The sequence below is a fragment of the Balaenoptera physalus genome (genome assembly GCF_965194825.1).
Source record: "Balaenoptera physalus genome assembly, chromosome: 17".
In the NCBI taxonomy this organism is placed as follows: domain Eukaryota; kingdom Metazoa; phylum Chordata; class Mammalia; order Artiodactyla; family Balaenopteridae; genus Balaenoptera; species Balaenoptera physalus.
This window is the reverse complement of record NC_138895.1, coordinates 3,947,930-3,966,418: the sequence shown is the minus strand read 5'-3', so window position 1 is coordinate 3,966,418 and position 18,489 is coordinate 3,947,930. Positions and strand designations below refer to the sequence as shown.

Sequence of the window (18,489 nt, the reverse complement as noted above, 5' to 3'; positions counted from 1 at the left end):
CACAGGCTCTAGGTGCGTGGGCTTCAGTAGTTGTGGCACGCGGCCTCAGTAGTTGTGGCCCGCGGGCTCTAGAGCGCAGGCTCAGTAGTTATAGCGCACGGGCTTAGTTGCTCCAGGGTGTGTGGGATCTTTCCGGACCAGGGCTGGAACCCGTGTCCCCTGCATCGGCAGGTGTATTCTTAACCACTGTGCCACCAGGGAAGTCCCTAGAGCAGTTATTTCTTTCTTTAGCCTTCCAGAACATAATTCCAGTTTATACGTGAATTATTCAATCATACTTTAAATGAGGAAGAAAGGCTACTAGACTTTGTTATATCATGATGTTTAGTCTGTGGATGGTCGTTACCAATTTTCCATGCTGGTGTCCAACATGTAAGTAGTCTTCCATCAGCTGATAGACACACTTAATGAGTGATCTGAATCCCCCAATTCAGCAAAAGGTATGCCAGGAAAAGAATGCATTGGGAGAGGGAGGCTTTAGGAATCAGAGCTCTTAGGGTATTTCATTATAATGGTCAATAATTATTTAATCATAATTTAAATTATTAAAAATAATTAACCAGACTAACTATTAATAGTAATTGTGAACAATTATTATGAATTGTTGCAAAGCATTAAGTGCTTTACACATATAAACTCATTTAACCCTCATGATAACCTTGTGAATTATATACTATAAGAATTACGGCTAAGTAACTTGGTTAAAGTCATGGTAAGTAGTGAAGCCAGGACATAAACCCTGGGTACCTAGACCCATAGAGTGGTGCCCTAAACATTATGCTCCACTGCCTCTTACATTCTGTGCCTGACCGTGTTCTAATCAGTTTAGATACATTAGCACTTTTAATTTAAACAACACCAATAATGTGGTAGGTTTCATGAGAGAACATTCAGTCATTCTTCATTTATTCAGCACCTGCTAACACCTAGGACCACACCTAGATCGAATGCAGTGATTCTGATGTCCTTGGGGCTGGAGAAAGAGGCTAAGAGGCCGGCATCCTCTGTGTGAGCCCCTCTGCATTCCTGGTCAGAGATGTATCCATCTATCCATCTTTCCACCTATCCATCTTTCCATCTATCCATCTTTCCATCTATCCATCTAACCATCTGTCCATCTGTCCATCTTTCCATCTAACCATCTATCCATCTAACCATCTATCCATCTAACCATCTATCCATCTAACCATCTGTCCATCTTTCCATCTAACCATCTATCCATCTAACCATCTATCTGTCTATCCATCTATCCATCTATCCATCTTTCCAGCCCCATCTCCCCCACCTCCATCATCACCTCCTCCCCAGGCTTCTGCACAAGGTTCCCTGCATGAACCTGGGCACATGTTTTCACTGGCTGGAACATGCTCCTTGCCTTTCAGCCACTCCACTTCACCCCTCACACCCCAGCTTGGGCATCGCCTTTCCGGACCCCTGCAGAGAGGGTTCATCTTCCTTCTTGCTTTGTGCCCCCTGGGCCCTGCCGGCCTCACCAACTGCTGGTAGCGATGCATCACCATTGCCTTTTCACAGGGCCAACCTGCAGGTCTGGAGAACAGAGCTGGGTCTTATGGAACCATGAAGTTCCACTGCTGAACCCAGCGCCTCACACAGAGTACGCAGTCAGTAAATGTGGAGTTGGTCTGTTAAACTGATTCTATCATCTTCTTTGGAAGTTACTTTCTCCAAAGCTGCAGGACTCTGGAGAAATTGTATCATGAAGAGAAGCAACCAGTAGGCCAATAGCTGAGAGATGCAAGGTTGAAGGGTGGTTTTTGTTTCTTGCTTGTCTAGCTGCCGCTACTATTGTGTAGATGACACAGGTCCAGGGTGGAAGGGACTGGGTAGAGAGGAAGGAGGGGAGGGTGAAGGCGATAGCTGAGAGCCTGAAGTTTGGGAGAAAACAGTAAGTAATTTCCTCCCTTCGTAATCAAGTTTCTCAAATGAGTTGTCTGTAGCTGTCTTATTGTTTTCTTCACCTTCTAGCACCTTCCATGTGGCCTTCTCAGGGGTCACCAATGACCTCCACATGGCTGCCACCGTAAACCACTTCTCCATATCTTCAGGACCAGAGCAGGATGTAAAGTAATTCTTCTTTAGAGGAGGAATGGCCACTCGGTTGTATCAAGAGGAGAGGAAAACTAGGACAGATGCAGGTGATGGTACAGATTTGGCGGCCCCAAATCCAAGAGATCTTGTCTGATATTTCTATGTTTTATGAAACAAAAATGAAAACCAAAGTCAATGAAGGAGAGGTGGGGCATATTTGAGGTTGAAGGAAATGACAGAAAATGTTTGAAAAGTTTTTTCAGAGGCTGGAGTGTAAACAGGTCAGAGAAGCATGGTGAGATTGCCAGCAAAGGGAGCCCCCTGAGGTTGGTGGTCCAGGGTGTGTAGTGATACCAGTGTGCGTGGCTGGGGACCTTTCCTCCAGCAGTGCCCAGCTGCTCGGTGCAAGGACAGACGGTGAGTATAGTCGGGTCCATCCCACCTCAACTTTGCCAGGCATGCGCGAGAAAAGAAGGGCACGTGAGCTTAGAGCTTGCAAGCAAGTGGTGGCTGGAGGGGCCGCGGCATCCGACCTGAATGCTGGCAAAGTTAACAGAGGAGCGACCCACGAACAGGGAGATGGCGCAGAGGCGTGGATGGCGCCCCGAGGTCGAAGGACGGTGCTGGCGGGAATCTCTGCTCAAGAAGAGGTAGGAACAGGCTTCGTGACCAGCAAGGAGGATGTCTGAATTCGTGACTTTGGAGGTGGAGCAGTTTCAAGAGATAACGTGGTTCAGACTTCACATTCTGCACCGTGAGAACAGGAAGCCGTGAACATTAGAGAATAAGGTCACTGGGTCACGGAGCTAAGAGGTCACGGGGTCAGATGTGTCCGAACGAAGGCAAACGCCAGGATGAGGAGGAAGAATCAGGTTCTGCGTCTCTCACGAAGGGCGGTGAGTGGCCAGGAGAGGCCTCGGCCGAGCCCTCCGTCCTAAAGCTCAGTTGTTTGGGCAGTGGGGGCAGGTGCAGGCTGGCCTTGACATTGCCTTGGTTGTCCATTTCCCTCTGTGAGCGCCTCTACGCATCCAAGGTGGTGAGAGAGTCGGTAGACAAGCTCACCTCTTGCCTTCCACATTTAGGCTTTATCTACTCTTCTCATCTGCCTCTTGAAACCTTCTTAGCTATGAGAATCAGCTGCTCAAGTTAAAGGGAGGAATAAAGGTATAAAAAAAAAATAATGTAAGTGGTGCAGCATTTCCTGTTTAAAATTAGAAAAGCCACTGCTTCTCAAACTAGATGTGTATGCAGCCAAAAAAATGGGGTCATATAAATTTCGAAGAAAAATGAGCGGTGGATTTTGCTCACGGGAGAGTGAGCTTGGTGGTGCAGGGGGAGGGGGGGCAGCTCCACGCGGAGGCGCGTAAGACAGCCTGCCCCCTCCTGAGCACACCGTGCCCTCTGGAAGCCGGCCGGAGTGGCACTGTACCATTTCCTAGCCCGCATCGAGCAACCTGGACTGAGTCCAGGTTTAACTGAGGAGGCTGAAGAACCTTTTTTATTTGATATCATATCACTTTAGGATCAGGCAACTCCCAAACAGATTTCCTCTGTGATGAAATACCTTTTTTCCTTTAAAAAGTTGCAATTTCTTAGTAAAGATTACTCAGCTAGTCCTTACCATAACCCATGAAGACAATATGTATTTTTAGGTTTTGTCTTAACAGCAAGGAAACTCACTCACAGATGGAAAATGATTTCACTAAGGCCATCCAGTGAGTCAGGCCCAGCACCGAGCTGGACAAATTAGGCATCCCAGGTCTCAGCTATTAAACTTCTAGGTCCTGCTAATAATCTGAGACAAAAGAGAAGCACTGTTACGGTATCTTTGGAAAGTAATTTTAATGCCAAGTTTTGTGATTAGACTACACGGCACCCTTTCCCTTGGAAAAGCTCTACTCAGCACCCTGGTAAGGAGGACAGGACAGGAGGGGACAGGTGTGACGAACAGAGCACAACACACAGGATGCAGTAGCTGCTCAATAAAAAAGGCCCCCTGCCGCTGCCCTGCCCACCAGTCTCTCCCCTCCCGTGGCGTCCCCCGCAGCCAGGCTGGACTCAAGGGGTGACAGTCCCCCGCCCACCCAGTCTTTCTTCAACACTGACCTGACCTCCTCCTGGTCCAGCTCCTATGCAGCAGCGAGCGAGCCAAGCATCCGGGCTGTGCTTTATCAGTCTCCATGCTGAGGCTCCTACCCACATGTGTATTTTTCTCCTAACTACACATGTGAGAATCTAGTTCTGCCTAAGGGGCTTAGTTATTAATTCACTCAGAAAAACAAAAACAAAAAACTACCTTTGTCAACACAGCACTCTGATATGAAGAGGCTGAATTTCCCAAGCTCTGCCCAAACCAGTAGCACCTCACACACAGCTAGAAAGTCTGCCTCAGATTAAATGTCACTGATCGTCGCTGAAGGGATTCTAATCCTTCTCATTTCTTTTTTTAAATCCTTTTTTTTTTTTTTTTTTTTGGCCACGCAGCATGTGGGATCTTAATTCCCCGACCAGGGATCGAACCCATGACCCCTGCATTGGAAGCGTGGAGTCTTACCCACTGGACAGCCAGGGAAGTCCTGTAAATTCTATTTTAACGGCACACACATCTCTCTAGGTCAGACTCTTACAGATGCTGTGACAGTGGCAATATGTGTATAATGAAGATATTCCCCATGTTATTTTATGGCCTATTTCTTTTAAATGAGGTAGTTCTTTCATTCTATGCCATGTTGTTTAGAAATAGGATTGTATCTGTGCCTCTTTTTAAGGTTCAGTAGGTCTCTTGCTTAGAAAAGAAGATATTACATAATCACTAAAAGAAGAAAGTTTAGTTCTTCAGTCCAGAATCCCTGAATTTTAATATAACCTTGTTATGATGGTTTTTCTTGTTTTACTTGGTCAATAAGGTGAGTAGCTTCTCCCTTCTGAACAGAAGAGTAGAAAAAAACTCTATGGTACTTTTTTAAAAAATGGACATATTTCTTACTTTTAAAAAACGCTCTCTGGTGTTTGAGGAAAATAACAGATTGTGAATTTCCCCATTTAATGTTAATACAGTTTCATAAACTAACGTAAAGCACTGTGACTACTTATAGAGCGAAACAGGATTAGGAGTTGACACTACAGGCCCAAGGTTAGAAAGTATTCTGCTAAAACAGCACCACGTGCGCCGCTAATGCTACCAGCGCGGCGTCCCGAGCAGGCGCGGGTCTGAGCCCCACCGGCCTCCAGGGGACACAATGAACAGGCGCCCCCAGCCCGAGGCGGCAGCGCGGGCCTTCAAGCAGGGGGTTGCTGCCCCCGCGCCCCGCCGCTGCCCCTGGACCACAGCCCTCGCCTCCCCGCGCTCGCAGGCCATCGCTGGGGCTTGTGCAAACCCGCTCCTCCCAGGGGGATGGGGAGGCGGGGAGCTCCTCCCCCAGGGCCCGGCTGGACCCCACTGGCCCCCCTCGGCGGGAACTGGAGCTCCACCTCTGCTCGCTCCCCGCAGGCTCTCCTCGTCCGGCCCAGCGCAGTCCTGGGCCACCCGCTGCGTGGCCCGTGCCCGAGCATCTCGGGCCTCGCCAGAGCCGCCCTCGCTGCCCAGAGCGCACGCCTGTCTGTGCCTCTCAGAGCCCTCTTAGCAAATGCAACACCCGCCACACCGGGGCCCACATGCTCCCCCTCCCAGCCTGCTCCTGCCGGGGCTGGGGGAGGCACCTCGTGCACCCCCAGGAGGAGCCGCTGGGAGAGGTGCCATCCGACGCCATCCGCGAGGTGCGGGTCTCCATCTCCGCGGAGGAGGCCGTCGGGATGCACATCAGGGTGGACGCCTGGGGACCACCCAACTCCTGACCCGCTTCCCTCCTGCGAGGCGCGCCTCCCTCCCCGTCCTCTTGCCTTCCCGCGGCCAGGGCGCAGCCTTAGGATAAAGTCCAAGCCCTGACCACGGGGCCGGGGTCCACAGTCACTCTCCCCGCCGGCGGAGATGCTTCCACCAAGCTCACGTCGGGTCTCACGCCGGGTCTCACGCCGCGTTCTCACCCTGGTTCATACCCTCGCCTGCTCCCCTTCCCTCCGGGACTTTCCCCTGCTGGTCCCATTCAGGATGGGCATCTCCTCTTCCAGCAAAATTTCTCTAACCCCGTTGCCCAAGCCCAGGCCCGGGCGAGGTGCCTTTCTGGGACCCACCACGCGACGCTTACCTGGTTACCCAGGTCGTGGCCACCACCCTACCACACGCGACCCACTTTGTCATCATTCCCCTCCACCAGACTGTGGTGAAAAGTGGATCTGAATCCTGATCTGCTTGGCTCCTGTTTCCCTTCTCCCCCCTGTACCTGCCTTTCTCCGGGGCATCTGCACATTTCCCATTTCTCCTGTGTCTGAGGAAGGATGAGCTAAGCCTGCTCGCGCCCTGCTATCTGCAAAGTAAACAGTAGGTGCCCATAAAGCCTGCACAGTGCCTCACTGCTCTGTTTCCACTGGCTCGACTCTTGCTTCCTGAGAGTGAATAAAATGACATGGGTGCATTTGTTTATGGCATCCTCTCAAATGCTGTGGTGCCCTTATAAAAACAACACGTATTTAGTATTTTTTTTAAAAATCTGACAAATGCAAGTGAGAAAACAAAACTCATCCACAATTCTAATTAAAAGTTGAAAATATTTTTATAGTTATTATTTAAATTGTGAGTTTCTTTGGTTTTTATTCTGGCTGCATGTTATGAGTATTCTGTTCAATATTTTTGCCTACTTGCCTGCATCGACATCTTTTCTGTTGATTTTCAATCTGAAGCTAAAGAAAAGGCAGTCCTGAGGTCTTCCCTTGGCTGTGTGGAGAGCTCCTTATGTAACTAGGGGAAGACACTCACTTCAGTAGTTGTGAGGGTACCATCAGAAAATAACTGACTTCCTGGGCTTCTCTGGTGGCGCAGTGGTTGGGAATCCTCCTGCCAATGCAGGGGACACGGGTTTGAGCCCTGGTCCAGCAAGAGCCCACATGCCACGGAGCAACTAAGCCCGTGCGCCACAACTACTGAGCCTGCACTCTAGAGCCCACGAGCCATAACTACTGAGCCTGTGAGCCACAACTGCTGAAGCCCATGCACTCTAGGGCCCATGTGCTACAACTACTGAAGCCTGCGCGCCTAGAGCCCATGCTCCTCAACAAGAGAAGCCACCTCAATGAGAAGCCCGCGCACCGCAATGAAGAGTAGACCCCGTTCGCTGCAACTAGAGAAAGCCCACACAGCAACGAAGACCCAACGCGGCCAAAAATAAATAAACTAAAAAAAAAATACTCAGAGATGAGCGGAAAATTTGTTAAAAAAAAAGAAAGAAAGAAAGAAAATAACTGACTTCCAGACATTTGGGAAATTAGAAAAGGGAATCTTTTGACTCCATTTACCACTGGCTTCTGTGTTTCAAGATTTTCTTGCAACCTTGACTAAAAAAATGCATAGTAAATACTCACAAATCAGAGAATGGCAGGAAATAAAGGTCAGACATATCAGGAATAAGAAAAATATGCTTTTACATATTATTACCTACTCTTGCTTTGAAAAGAAAAACAGCTTGGCTTGTTTCTTTATAAATCTTCATGTAATACTGTATACTTTTTGTACAATTAAACTATGAGATCTTTTGTATCTAGATCAGGAAATGTGATTTGATTAAAGTGAGATTTCAGAAAAATTCCTTTCGGGTAAATGAGAAGATAAAGTGTCCACACCAGCTCTTAGGATGACGGTGTGATACTTCTGTTTAATCCAGAGTTGCCTCAGCATATATTATAGAAACGCTTTGAGCCAGGTTCATATTTTGACACTTCGCTCATTTTGCCAGAATCCCAAAGAGAAGTTAAAAGACTTCTCCAAGGGCAAACAACTTCAGAATTAGAAAGCTCATCCTTTTTTAAACTTTTTTTTATTGTGGTAAAAACACATAACATAAAAATCACCTCAACCATTTTAAGCATACAGTTCAGTAGTGTTCAGTATATTCATATTGACGTGCAACAGTGCTTTTTCATCTTACAAAATTGAAGCTCTGTCCCCTCTAAGCAACCACTCGCATTTTCCCGCCCCAGAGCCCCTGGCAATCACCCTCTGCTTTCTGTTTCCATGTGTCTGACTAGTTTAGAAACCTCATATGATTGGAATCATACATGTTTGTGCTGTGTCTGGCTTACTTCACTTAGTATAATATCCTCAAGGTTCCTCCAGGTTGTAGTGTGTGTCAGAATTTCTTTCTTTTTTAAGGTCATAATACCCCATTGTATGGCCGGACCACATTTTGGCGGGAAGGCACCAAGAGCACTTAGAGAAGCCTTCCTGCAGGAGATGCGACCTAAACAGAGTGTCAACATCGGGAGTTAGGCAGATGCAAGACCCTTCTCCAGACAATCTGGGACTGAAGTGAGAACATTTCCTAAACCAACGCTTTCCAAGCTTTTCCTTGGCAGGTAGGCTAAAGCCCAGTGTATACAACCGATCAAAAGTGCAGTCTCTCCTACGGGGAAAGAGAGAGGCGGAAACCTCAGTCTTCCGGTTTCTGCCTCCCCCTTTTCATTGACTACGGACATGGTTAACCTCATGATGGCACAAGCGTGGTGGATGCTGACTTGGACGTGGGGCACAAGGGGCTTCTTTGGTGCTTGATCTGGTTACACAGGTGTGTTCAATCTGGTGAAATTCATCAGGCTGCCCCGGAGGACATTACGCTCAATGAAGTAAGCCAGGTACAAAAGGACAAACACTGCATGATTCCACTGATATAACTCATACCTAGGGTGGTCAGATTCAGAGAGACAAAGTAGGATGGTGCCTGCCCAGACTTGGGGGGGGGAAGGGGGACAGTGAGTGTTTCATGGTTGTGGGCTTTCATTTGGGGAAGATGAAAAGCTTCTGGAGGTGAATGGTGGTGTGGATGCAAAACCACGTGAATGTACTCAATGCCATCGAGATATTCACCCCAAAATGGTTAAAACAGTACATTTTGCCCTATGTACACTTTTACCACAATTTTATTTTAAAAGAGAAAAATACTGATCAGGCTGTATATTTACGGTTTGCACACTTTTCTACATACAAAAGTTGTTTTAAAAAAAACCTACCCAAAGCCTAGTTGTAATCGGCACTCTCTGGAAACTTTCGAAGCATGGTGTTTTTCCATTCGTTGGACTGGCAAATATTTCTATTTCGTGAAGAACTAAAGGATAGTTCCTGCTTTTGCATCTCACCTCCCAAGTCAAAAAAACCCAAGATTTGACAACCTTGGTGACTCCCCCCTGACTGCTATTTCCTGAAGTTTGTCGGAGGCTATTTCTGCTTCTGTTTAGATTTCCCTCCTCCAAAATGGCCCTTGCTGGCAGGCATGGCTCCAGTAATGAGGAGACTGGGCTCTCACCCTGGTTTCCTCTCTGTGAGGGACCCTGGGGTTACACCGTCGTGTAGTGATGTCCAGGGTCAAGCTTTCAAAGGTTCCGTGATTGTCAGGAAAACTTCTTCAGCTGAATGAGTTTTTTAAACTTCCCTGTCAGCAGAAAAAATCCTTCTGAAATAAATTATTCACTTTGGGCATGGAAATCAAGGGAAAATGTTAGAAGATATTTATTTAAGATAATACTGCTGACTTATCATGATAATTTACTTAAGAAAACATTCATGAGACACTTCTTCTTGAAATGAAAAATCACTTGCTCTTGAACAATGTAAGTTTTGGTGAAGGTTCATAATTCCGTAACAGTTACACTAATTATAAAGAACTATTTATTTAGAATTATTTAGATTTGCTACAATTATGATCCGAAATGGCACTATCCAAACAGATTTTAATTAGGGAGGATTTTGTGTATGTATGTAGTCTTAATTCTCTTGGTTGATAAAAAATAGGAAAAAAATAATTGTGAGTTGTTTAAAACCCTACTTACTGAAATGCTGACTTGGATGTTTCTTTTTTTTTTTTTTTTTAATTTTATTTATTTATTTATTTATGGCTGTGTTGGGTCTTCGTTTCTGTGCGAGGGCTTTCTCTAGTTGCGGCGAGCGGGGGCCACTCTTCATCGCGGTGCGCGGGCCTCTCACTGTCGCGGCCTCTCTTGTTGCAGAGCACAGGCTCCAGACGCGCAGGCTCAGTAATTGTGGCTCACGGGCCCAGTTGCTCCGCGACATGTGGGATCTTCCCAGACCAGGGCTCGAACCTGTGTCCCCTGCATTGGCAACCACTGCGCCACCAGGGAAGCCCTTGGATGTTTCTTAATTGTCTAAGTCAAAAAAATAGCCAGGGAGTTAAAAATCCAAACTGTTTTAAAGGTGAACTCCCTTTGTAGTCTGTATTCAGTAAAATAATATTTTTAATTTAATTTTTATGATATTTAAAAATATTTGCCATGTCAATATAGTATCATATGCGCTTTCTGAGTTTTTAGTATGAAAATGAATTCATAGACTATTTTTGTGTCAATATATATGTCCTGAAACCATAAGAACTATTCAGATTTACAAGACCATCTACTAAAGCTACATTTTTACTGGGTGTGTAAAATTACTCTCCTTTATTTTTAAGTTCGAGTTGACCATGCATTGAGAAGACCTCCACTGATTCTGCATCTAGTTGAGTGCACTTAAATTATCTCTAAAAAGTTTGAAGGTTTATTAGCCAAACAATTTTTGGAGTACGTCAAGAATTAATTTTATTTTCCCCTGACTTTATTGGGTGTATATATATATTTTTTTTGGCCACACAGCTGTGGGATCTTAGTTCCCTGACCAGGGATCGAACTCGCGCCCATGGCAGTGAAAGCACAGAGTCTTAACCACTGTACCGCCAGCCAGGAGATGCCCTATTGGGTGTTTCAATAATAGTAATACAATCAGATGTCAGTCAAATCTTTATGCTGTGCATCTTATACAGTGCTGTATGTCAATAATATCTCAATAAAACTGGAAGAAAATAATAATAATAATACAGAGTCCTATCTCACATTCATTGAGCATTTTCTATTTTCCAGGCACTATTCTTGCACTTTACATTTACAATCTCATTTAATCCTCACGTTAGCCCTGGGGGATGATAGTACTATTATTATCCCTAATTTACAGAGGAGGGAACCAAAGCACAGAGAAGTTAAGTAGCAAAGAGCTAACATGTGACATTAGCTAGTTAACAAGAGGCAGAGAATTCCCAGCAGGGCTGGGAAGCAGGACATTTTCACCCTTAGTCTACTCGGGATCCATTCTGCATGGTGTGAAGGTTCCACATCTGGTCCACAACTGGTCAACAGCACATCCACAGTCATTTTGATCCAAAGCCTGTGCAATCACTGGACGGGCACCGGCTTGGGGACAGGGGTCAGACCTCTCCTCTCCACACCCTACACCTCTCTAAGCATCCATGGGCAAGTTTCCACCCACTCCAGAGAGATGAGAGAGTCTGGCCAAGAAAATCTGGTGAGAACTGGAGTGTACCCAATTTTCAACGAAAAATAACTTTGAGGCTGAACTTTAATCTTTCACCACTTCAGTGAAGTAGAATTTAGGTAGAACATCTCAGGATTTCCCGACCTTACCTTTACTCTGAAGGAGAACCCTCTCGGTATAGCTGAAAGGACCAACTGCCTTTAATTAAACCCTTGAACTTTCTTGGCTTTGGAAAACTTACTGGAGGGAAATATCCAAAGACTCTAAAGTTTAGTTTATTTTCAGAGCCACAACTAATATCACCAACTAAATCTGTGGAAGATTCTGGCAAATGGCTGAAGCCGAGATGAGTGAGGTAGTGCCTGCCTTCTAGGTTTTCCAGGAGGAGTAAATGATATGAAGATGTGAAAGGCCGAGCACAGCCTTTTAAGCTGTGTTTTAACCTGTCTGTTAAAATACACCTTAAAAAAGCATCCCATGTAAATTATGGAGTACAACGATTATGAAGCTTCCCCCATTAGAAAGTTCCTCCATTTATTATTAGTTTTCTAGTAGCTTGTTTTACTCTGTAGAGTCTATCCATGTATATTAAAACTACAGATCAACACTCATACAAGAAACTCAGCAGAAAAAATGTAATCTGCTGAAATTTTAGAGCTCTCAAAATTCAAACTGAAACTTCTTCTTTCCTGTGAATGAAACTCTAGTCAGGGAAAAAGAAACCTTTATTTGCCATTAAAAGTGTCTTCTTTGTCTAAATATTATATTACACTGATTTAAGTCTAACTTTAATGGAATATCTACAATACCGTCTATCTAATGAATTTCACGCCACTATAAATGTCAAAACAAAAACATCAGAGTGTCTCAGTTCTTTCCTCTTTGCCTTGAAATTGGGGTTAATTTTGAAAGCTTTACAATCAAAGTTGTGTGTGCATTAGTTACATAGTACAGAAAAAATCAACTTTTAAAAGACTAAAAATTGAACTACACGAGAAAATGCTGAAGGAATTGGAATTATTAGCAGCAAGACTGGGGACCTAGAATGGAAATGAAATGCATTCAGCTTTTACAGGACTTCCAAAATGAATTTACAAACAGCTTATACTAATAAATTCTAGAACTTTGTGCTAATCAATAGCAAAAGTTCATACTGCAGATTTAAAATATGTTCCACACTATATACGGTCTACATAATCAATGATGAAACAAAGCCGTCTAGGAACCATACGAACATTCTGTACAGATATTCATACTGATCTATTTATATCAGAGTCCCCAGAGCTATCAATTCACAAGAACGTATTATTGCCACAATCTCTTAATTCTGTGTTCCAAATAATAAAACAGCACCAGCAGCTAATCTGTCCCTCACAGGCCGCCATAGTTTGACAGCGAGTAAGGCTGCATTTTAAAACAGTGACGAGATTCAATTTCAATCTCAATACCTACAACTTAACTGTCACACAGTAGTAAGTATTAGCAAAGATGTTCCACACTGGGATCTCTAATACACTGCTGGTAAGAAAGAAAAATACTCTGACAATATCCAGTGAACCTGAAGATAGGCATTCAGACCCCAGGAATACCTGAGAAAGACCTGGCATCCAACTCGTAGGTGTTTCCCCAACAAACCCTTGAAAGTGTGCCTCAGGAGACATGGACAAGAACATTCATGGTGGCATTAGGTCACAGCCAAATACTAGAAATGGCCCAAATTTCCACTGATGAGAGAATGGATCAATAGCTTAATGCACAATACCCATACTGTTGAGTACTATACAGAAGTGGAAATTGGTTAAAATTAATGTACTAGTGTTCCATGTTCTGATTGGATAATTGTTTTATCCATGTTTATTACCTCAAAGATTTTCTGAGGGTTATGTATAGCAAACACCATCAAGAAAGTGAAAATGGGAGAAAATATTTGTAAATCATATATCTGATAAAGGACTTAGACCTATAATATCAATATATAAAGTGTTCTTATACATACCTTAAACATTAAAAAACCAAGTAATTAAATGTTTTAAATGGTCAAAGGATCTGAAGAGATATTTCACCAAAAAGGATATACAAATAGCCAACAAGCACATGAAAAGGTGCTCAATATCATTAGTCATTAGGGGAATGCAAATCAAAACCACAACAAGATACCAGTTCACACCTACTAGGATGACATAGTAAAAAAACCAGACAATAAGTGTTGACGAGGATATGGAGAAATTGGAGCCCTCATACGACTGCTGGTGGGAACGCAAAATGAAGCAGCTTCTTTGGAAAACAGTCTAGCAGCTTCTCAAAAGATTAAACATAGACTTACCCTATGATCCATCATTTCCACTCAAGTTATATACCCCCCCAAATGAAACATGTGTTCACACAAAAACTTGTACAGAAATATTCACAGCAGCATTATTTATAATAGCCAAAAAGTAGGAACAACCCAAATATCCATAAATAGATGAATAAATAAAACATGATACTTCCATAGAATGGAATATTAGACAGTAAGAAAGAATGAAGTACCAACACATGCTACGTCATGGATGAACCATAAACATGCTACATTAAGTGCAAGTCAGATGCAAAAGGTCACATATTGTATGATTCCATCTACATGAAATGACCGGAATAGGCAATTCCACAGAGATAGAAAGCAGATTAGTGGTGGCCTTGGTCTGGCAGGTGAGAGGAAGGGGCGTGTCTGCTGATTAGTAAAGGTGTTTTTGGAGGTGAGAATGAAAATGTTCTAAAATGAACTGTGGTGATGGTTGTACAATTCTGTGACTATTTTAAAAACAATTGCAAGAGAGGCCACAATAGTGAGAGGCCCACGCACCGCGATGAAGAGTGGCCCCCGCTTGCCGCAACTAGAGAAAGCCCTCGCACAGAAACAAAGACCCAACACAGCCAAAAAAAAAAAAAAAAAAAAATACTAAAGCCACATTGAAGGGGGCAGGTGAAATTAATTGTAATGGTATATTTTATTTAAAAAAAACAATTGAATAGTACACTTTAAAGAGATGAATTGTATGGTATGTGAACTATATCTCAATAAAGCTCATCGAAAAGGTTATATGCATTATAATACAACTTATATTCAAATTTTAAGACATGCGAAACATTACATATTGTACATGCACATACTTGGAAACATGCAGGCAAGGGTGGCATTCAAAAATATTGAAAAGCTTGTACTGACTCATCAGAGTCAATGCCAGCCTTTACACAGCAGTGAACACGTGGGAGAACATCCGTCCAGCAGGCGGGAAAGACAAACGCCAAAGTTCAGACAGCAATCACCTCTGTGCAGGGAGAGAGGGGAGGGGACCACGCTGTCCTCAACTGTTTCTTTAAAAGCAAACTCTCAAGTAAACATCACAAAATGTCCAGATTTTATCAAAGGTGGCTGGTGAGTACCGGAACATTTATTGTAAGATTCCCTGTATTTTTCTGTATGCTGCAAAGCTTTCATGGTTTAAAAAATTCTACATTTCTAGGCCTGTCCCACTGAAGGCCGTGACAAACGTCTGATCAGGGCTGTTTGTTGCTGGTTGTTAAACACTGGCCTGCGTTCTGCTGAGTCCAGGCCAAAAAAAGCCTGGTCATTTCCACAAAAGCGAGGACAGAAGGGATCTTCACGGGTCATGGTGAGGGAGAAAAGCCGTCTAGGAAGCCGTCTAGGCGTGAAGGGCAAACCCCTCCGCCCAGGTCTTCTGAAACCAGGTTTGCACTACAGGAGCAGGAATTGTCACTGAGCACAAAGCAGACGGTTCGGCTCCCCTGAAGCCAGTCTGGTCCAACAATCCTCAAGCAGCGGAGTCCACGGCTGCCAGAAACTTCCTGACCCGGAAGCAGAAGGTTTAAGAGCATTTCTGGTAACTCTTGGATTAAACCCCTGATTTCTGGGAGCAGGTTGCTGAAGTTTCTGGCACAGGCGTGTAGTTAGAAAGACTTCGTCTGTTGTTTAAGAATCTAATCGCAATAGTCCAAAGCCAAGGATGCCAGTAAAACAAAACAAAACAAAATCTCGTCTTTCTTGTCCTGTGCAGCACATTGGTGGGACCGGGGTTTAAGGACTTTTACATTTTTTATAATTTAATCCAAGGGCTGTGTTTGAGAGTCCCTTAACAGTTTAGACGCTAACGACTAGATGTGAAATGCAAGCCCCTCCAGCACCTTCGCCAGGTTTTCCTCTCCCGTGGCAGCCTCTGTGCTTTCCTGGCATCAGAGGAGCTCAGGGATTCAGGAGTGGGTGGGAGGGTGCGACGACGGGCCCTCAGGAATAAATGGCGCGGGGTGCGGGGCTCAGGTCCCTTTGAAGATGTTTCTGTCTTCCCGGCGCTCAGAAGCCCCAGCGGTCGCCTGCATTACATAAACTGCTCGGCGAGTTCGTCCCTTCCCCCAGGTGACTCATGACCGCGCGTCCTTCCAGCGGGGATAAAAATACAATGCATGACAGCATCGCAGCGTCTGCAATTCCCAAGGAAGAAGTGGCTTTAGACGTTTCCCTACCGAGCTTGGCGACGGAGCGCCGGAGAGCGTGTCCGAAGGCGGTGGGCCCTGGGACAGTCTGTGCCGCGATGCGGGGGCAGGAAGCGGCGGGTCCCTGCAGCGCGCTGGCCCGAGATAATGCCATTGTGTGGCCGCCGGCGGCCGCTCCCACCGCGAGAGCCGGGCCTGGCGTCGGGCGCCCTGGCCGCGGGCCAGCCGGGCCTGCCGGCCCGAGGCGGGGTGTGCGGCCCCTCCCGGCGCTCGCACACAGTGCCGGCCACACCTCACCTTCCCGAGGAAATCTGGCCAGAAAGCCAGACTTCGTGACTTCGCCTCCTTCTCCTTTACGAGCTTGCCCGCCCCCAGCCCTGCCCGGCTTTTGTTTTCCACTTGGGCGCAGCGCTGGTATTCGCTCCGCGCTCGGGTTGGGATGCAAGGTCCCAGGCCGTACAGCAGCCGATGACAGGGGGATGGGGAAGATATTTAAGGGCCCCGGCCATGCAGAAGCTGATGACAGGGGGATGGGGAAGATATTTAAGGTCCCAGGCTATACAGGAGCTGATGACAGGGGGATGGGGAAGATATTTAAGGGCCCAGGCTATACAGGAGCTGATGACAGGGGGATGGGGAAGATATTTAAGGGCCCAGGCTATACAGGAGCTGATGACAGGGGGATGGGGAAGATATTTAAAGTCCCAGGCCATACAGGAGCCGATGACAGGGGGATGGGGAAGATATTTAAGGTCCCAGGCCATACAGGAGCCGATGACAGGGGGATGGGGAAGATATTTAAGGTCCCAGGCTATACAGGAGCCGATGACAGGGGGATGGGGAAGATATTTAAGGTCCCAGGCCATGCAGGAGCCGATGACAGGGGGATGGGGAAGATATTTAAGGGCCCCGGCCATGCAGGAGCCGATGACAGAGGGATGGGGAAGATATTTAAGGGCCCAGGCCATGCAGGAGCCGATGACAGGGGGATGGGGAAGATATTTAAGGTCCCAGGCCATGCAGGAGCCGATGACAGGGGGATAGGGAAGATATTTAAGGTCCCAGCCCATGCAGGAGCTGATGACAGAGGGATGGGGAAGATATTTAAGGGCCCAGGCCATACAGGAGCTGATGACAGAGGGATGGGGAAGATATTTAAGGTCCCAGGCCATGCAGGAGCTGATGACAGGGCGGTGGCAAAGATGCTGTATCCGCCAGGCCTCGCTGCTTCCGTCAGAACCAGACCCTCCCTCTTAGAGGGACCGTGGCCCTCCTCACTCCTCCAAGAACACTCACCAAGGACTCTTTTAGCCGTATTTAGCAGCAATATTGTTTGATTTTAACTGGACATTGTTCTAAACACACAAAAGAGTTCAAGGATGTGGCCCATTGCATTTTGTTCTTCTGCCCCCCTCCCCCTCCCCACGATGTCAGGTTTCTCTGGGAAAATGGGATGAAAATGTTTGGGGACATTTCCACAATAAAACACTCTAAAATATTTTTTTAAGATTTCCTTTCTAGTCATGTCCAGATTATAACTCAAATCTGCAGAAGTCAGGAAATTCCAAATTTATGTTGACACTTTCCCCTTAAAAGCCTCACCAGATGATAAAGAGTGTAAAAATCCTGTTCCAATCCAAATGTTCCAAAAATGACACAGGTTGCCAGATTCTTCTAGCAAAAAGGTGCTTAAGGACAAGAAAGAATGGCCTTTTAAGAAGCAAATAGAATCTTTCAGGCAATAATTTTTCTAAATGATTTCTTAGTATAGACGGTGAAATAATCATTTCAGGAGGGTTGGCTTCTTGATTTAATTTTTACAGATTGAGAGGAATTATATTTACGGGTGGAAGCAATTTAAAAAGTGGTGGAATTTACCCACGAGGTCAGCAGTTCTCAAGGTGGGAATGAGTCCGTGGCATCATCCGGGGGACCTTTCTGGACCACTCAGTCAGGTCAGTCTCAAAGGTTCTGGCGGCCCCAAGCAGAACCCTCATGGGCAGTGGCCCGGCTTCCCACCTGGTGGGACAGGTTCGGCTCCAACCCCAGCCCTGCCAGCAGCAAGCGGTGGATGAGAGCATATTATTTCCATGTCTAAGACCCAGTTTCCTCATCTACGAAACAGAGGATGATCATAGTATCTACCTCATGGGTTATTTGAGATTAAATGAGATAATGCATGTTAGCATAAGAAAGCATGTCTAAAAATTCCTCCATAAACACTAGTGAAAATAACCATCATCTAACAATATTCGTGGTGTTAAGGAAATATGAGCACTGTCAACATGAGTATGAGAAAAGTGCATCTGAATACCTTTAAGACGTGGCAGGAAGAACCTGACAAAAAGAAAACCTCAGGGATAAAAGTTTTTGTTTTTGTTGTTTTATTGATGCATAGTTGATGTACAATATTACAGAGGTTACAGGTGTACAGTATAGTGATTCACAATTTTTAAAGATTATACTACATTTATAGTTATTATAAAATATTGGCTATATTCCCTGTGCTGTACAATATATCCTTGTAGCTTATTTTATACCTAATAGTTTGT

General features: G+C 45.4%; 1 protein-coding gene across 2 annotated transcripts in view; it reads right to left on the bottom strand.

The window, feature by feature from the left end:
• The window catches only part of LOC309646593 (uncharacterized protein), a 34,348-nt gene extending 18,039 nt beyond the window's left edge, over positions 1-16,309 (bottom strand). Inside the window, exon 1 of one of the 2 annotated variants that reach the window (XR_014255450.1) lies at positions 14,600-16,309. Coding sequence is in view for 1 of the 2 variants with exons in the window: in XM_082433114.1 (XP_082289240.1) it covers positions 14,600-14,658 (59 nt within the window). In the remaining variant the exon portion in view is untranslated. The remainder of the gene's footprint in view (positions 1-14,599) is intronic. The other variant, XM_082433114.1, reaches the window with a different exon arrangement.
• Positions 16,310-18,489: the final 2,180 nt, after the last annotated feature.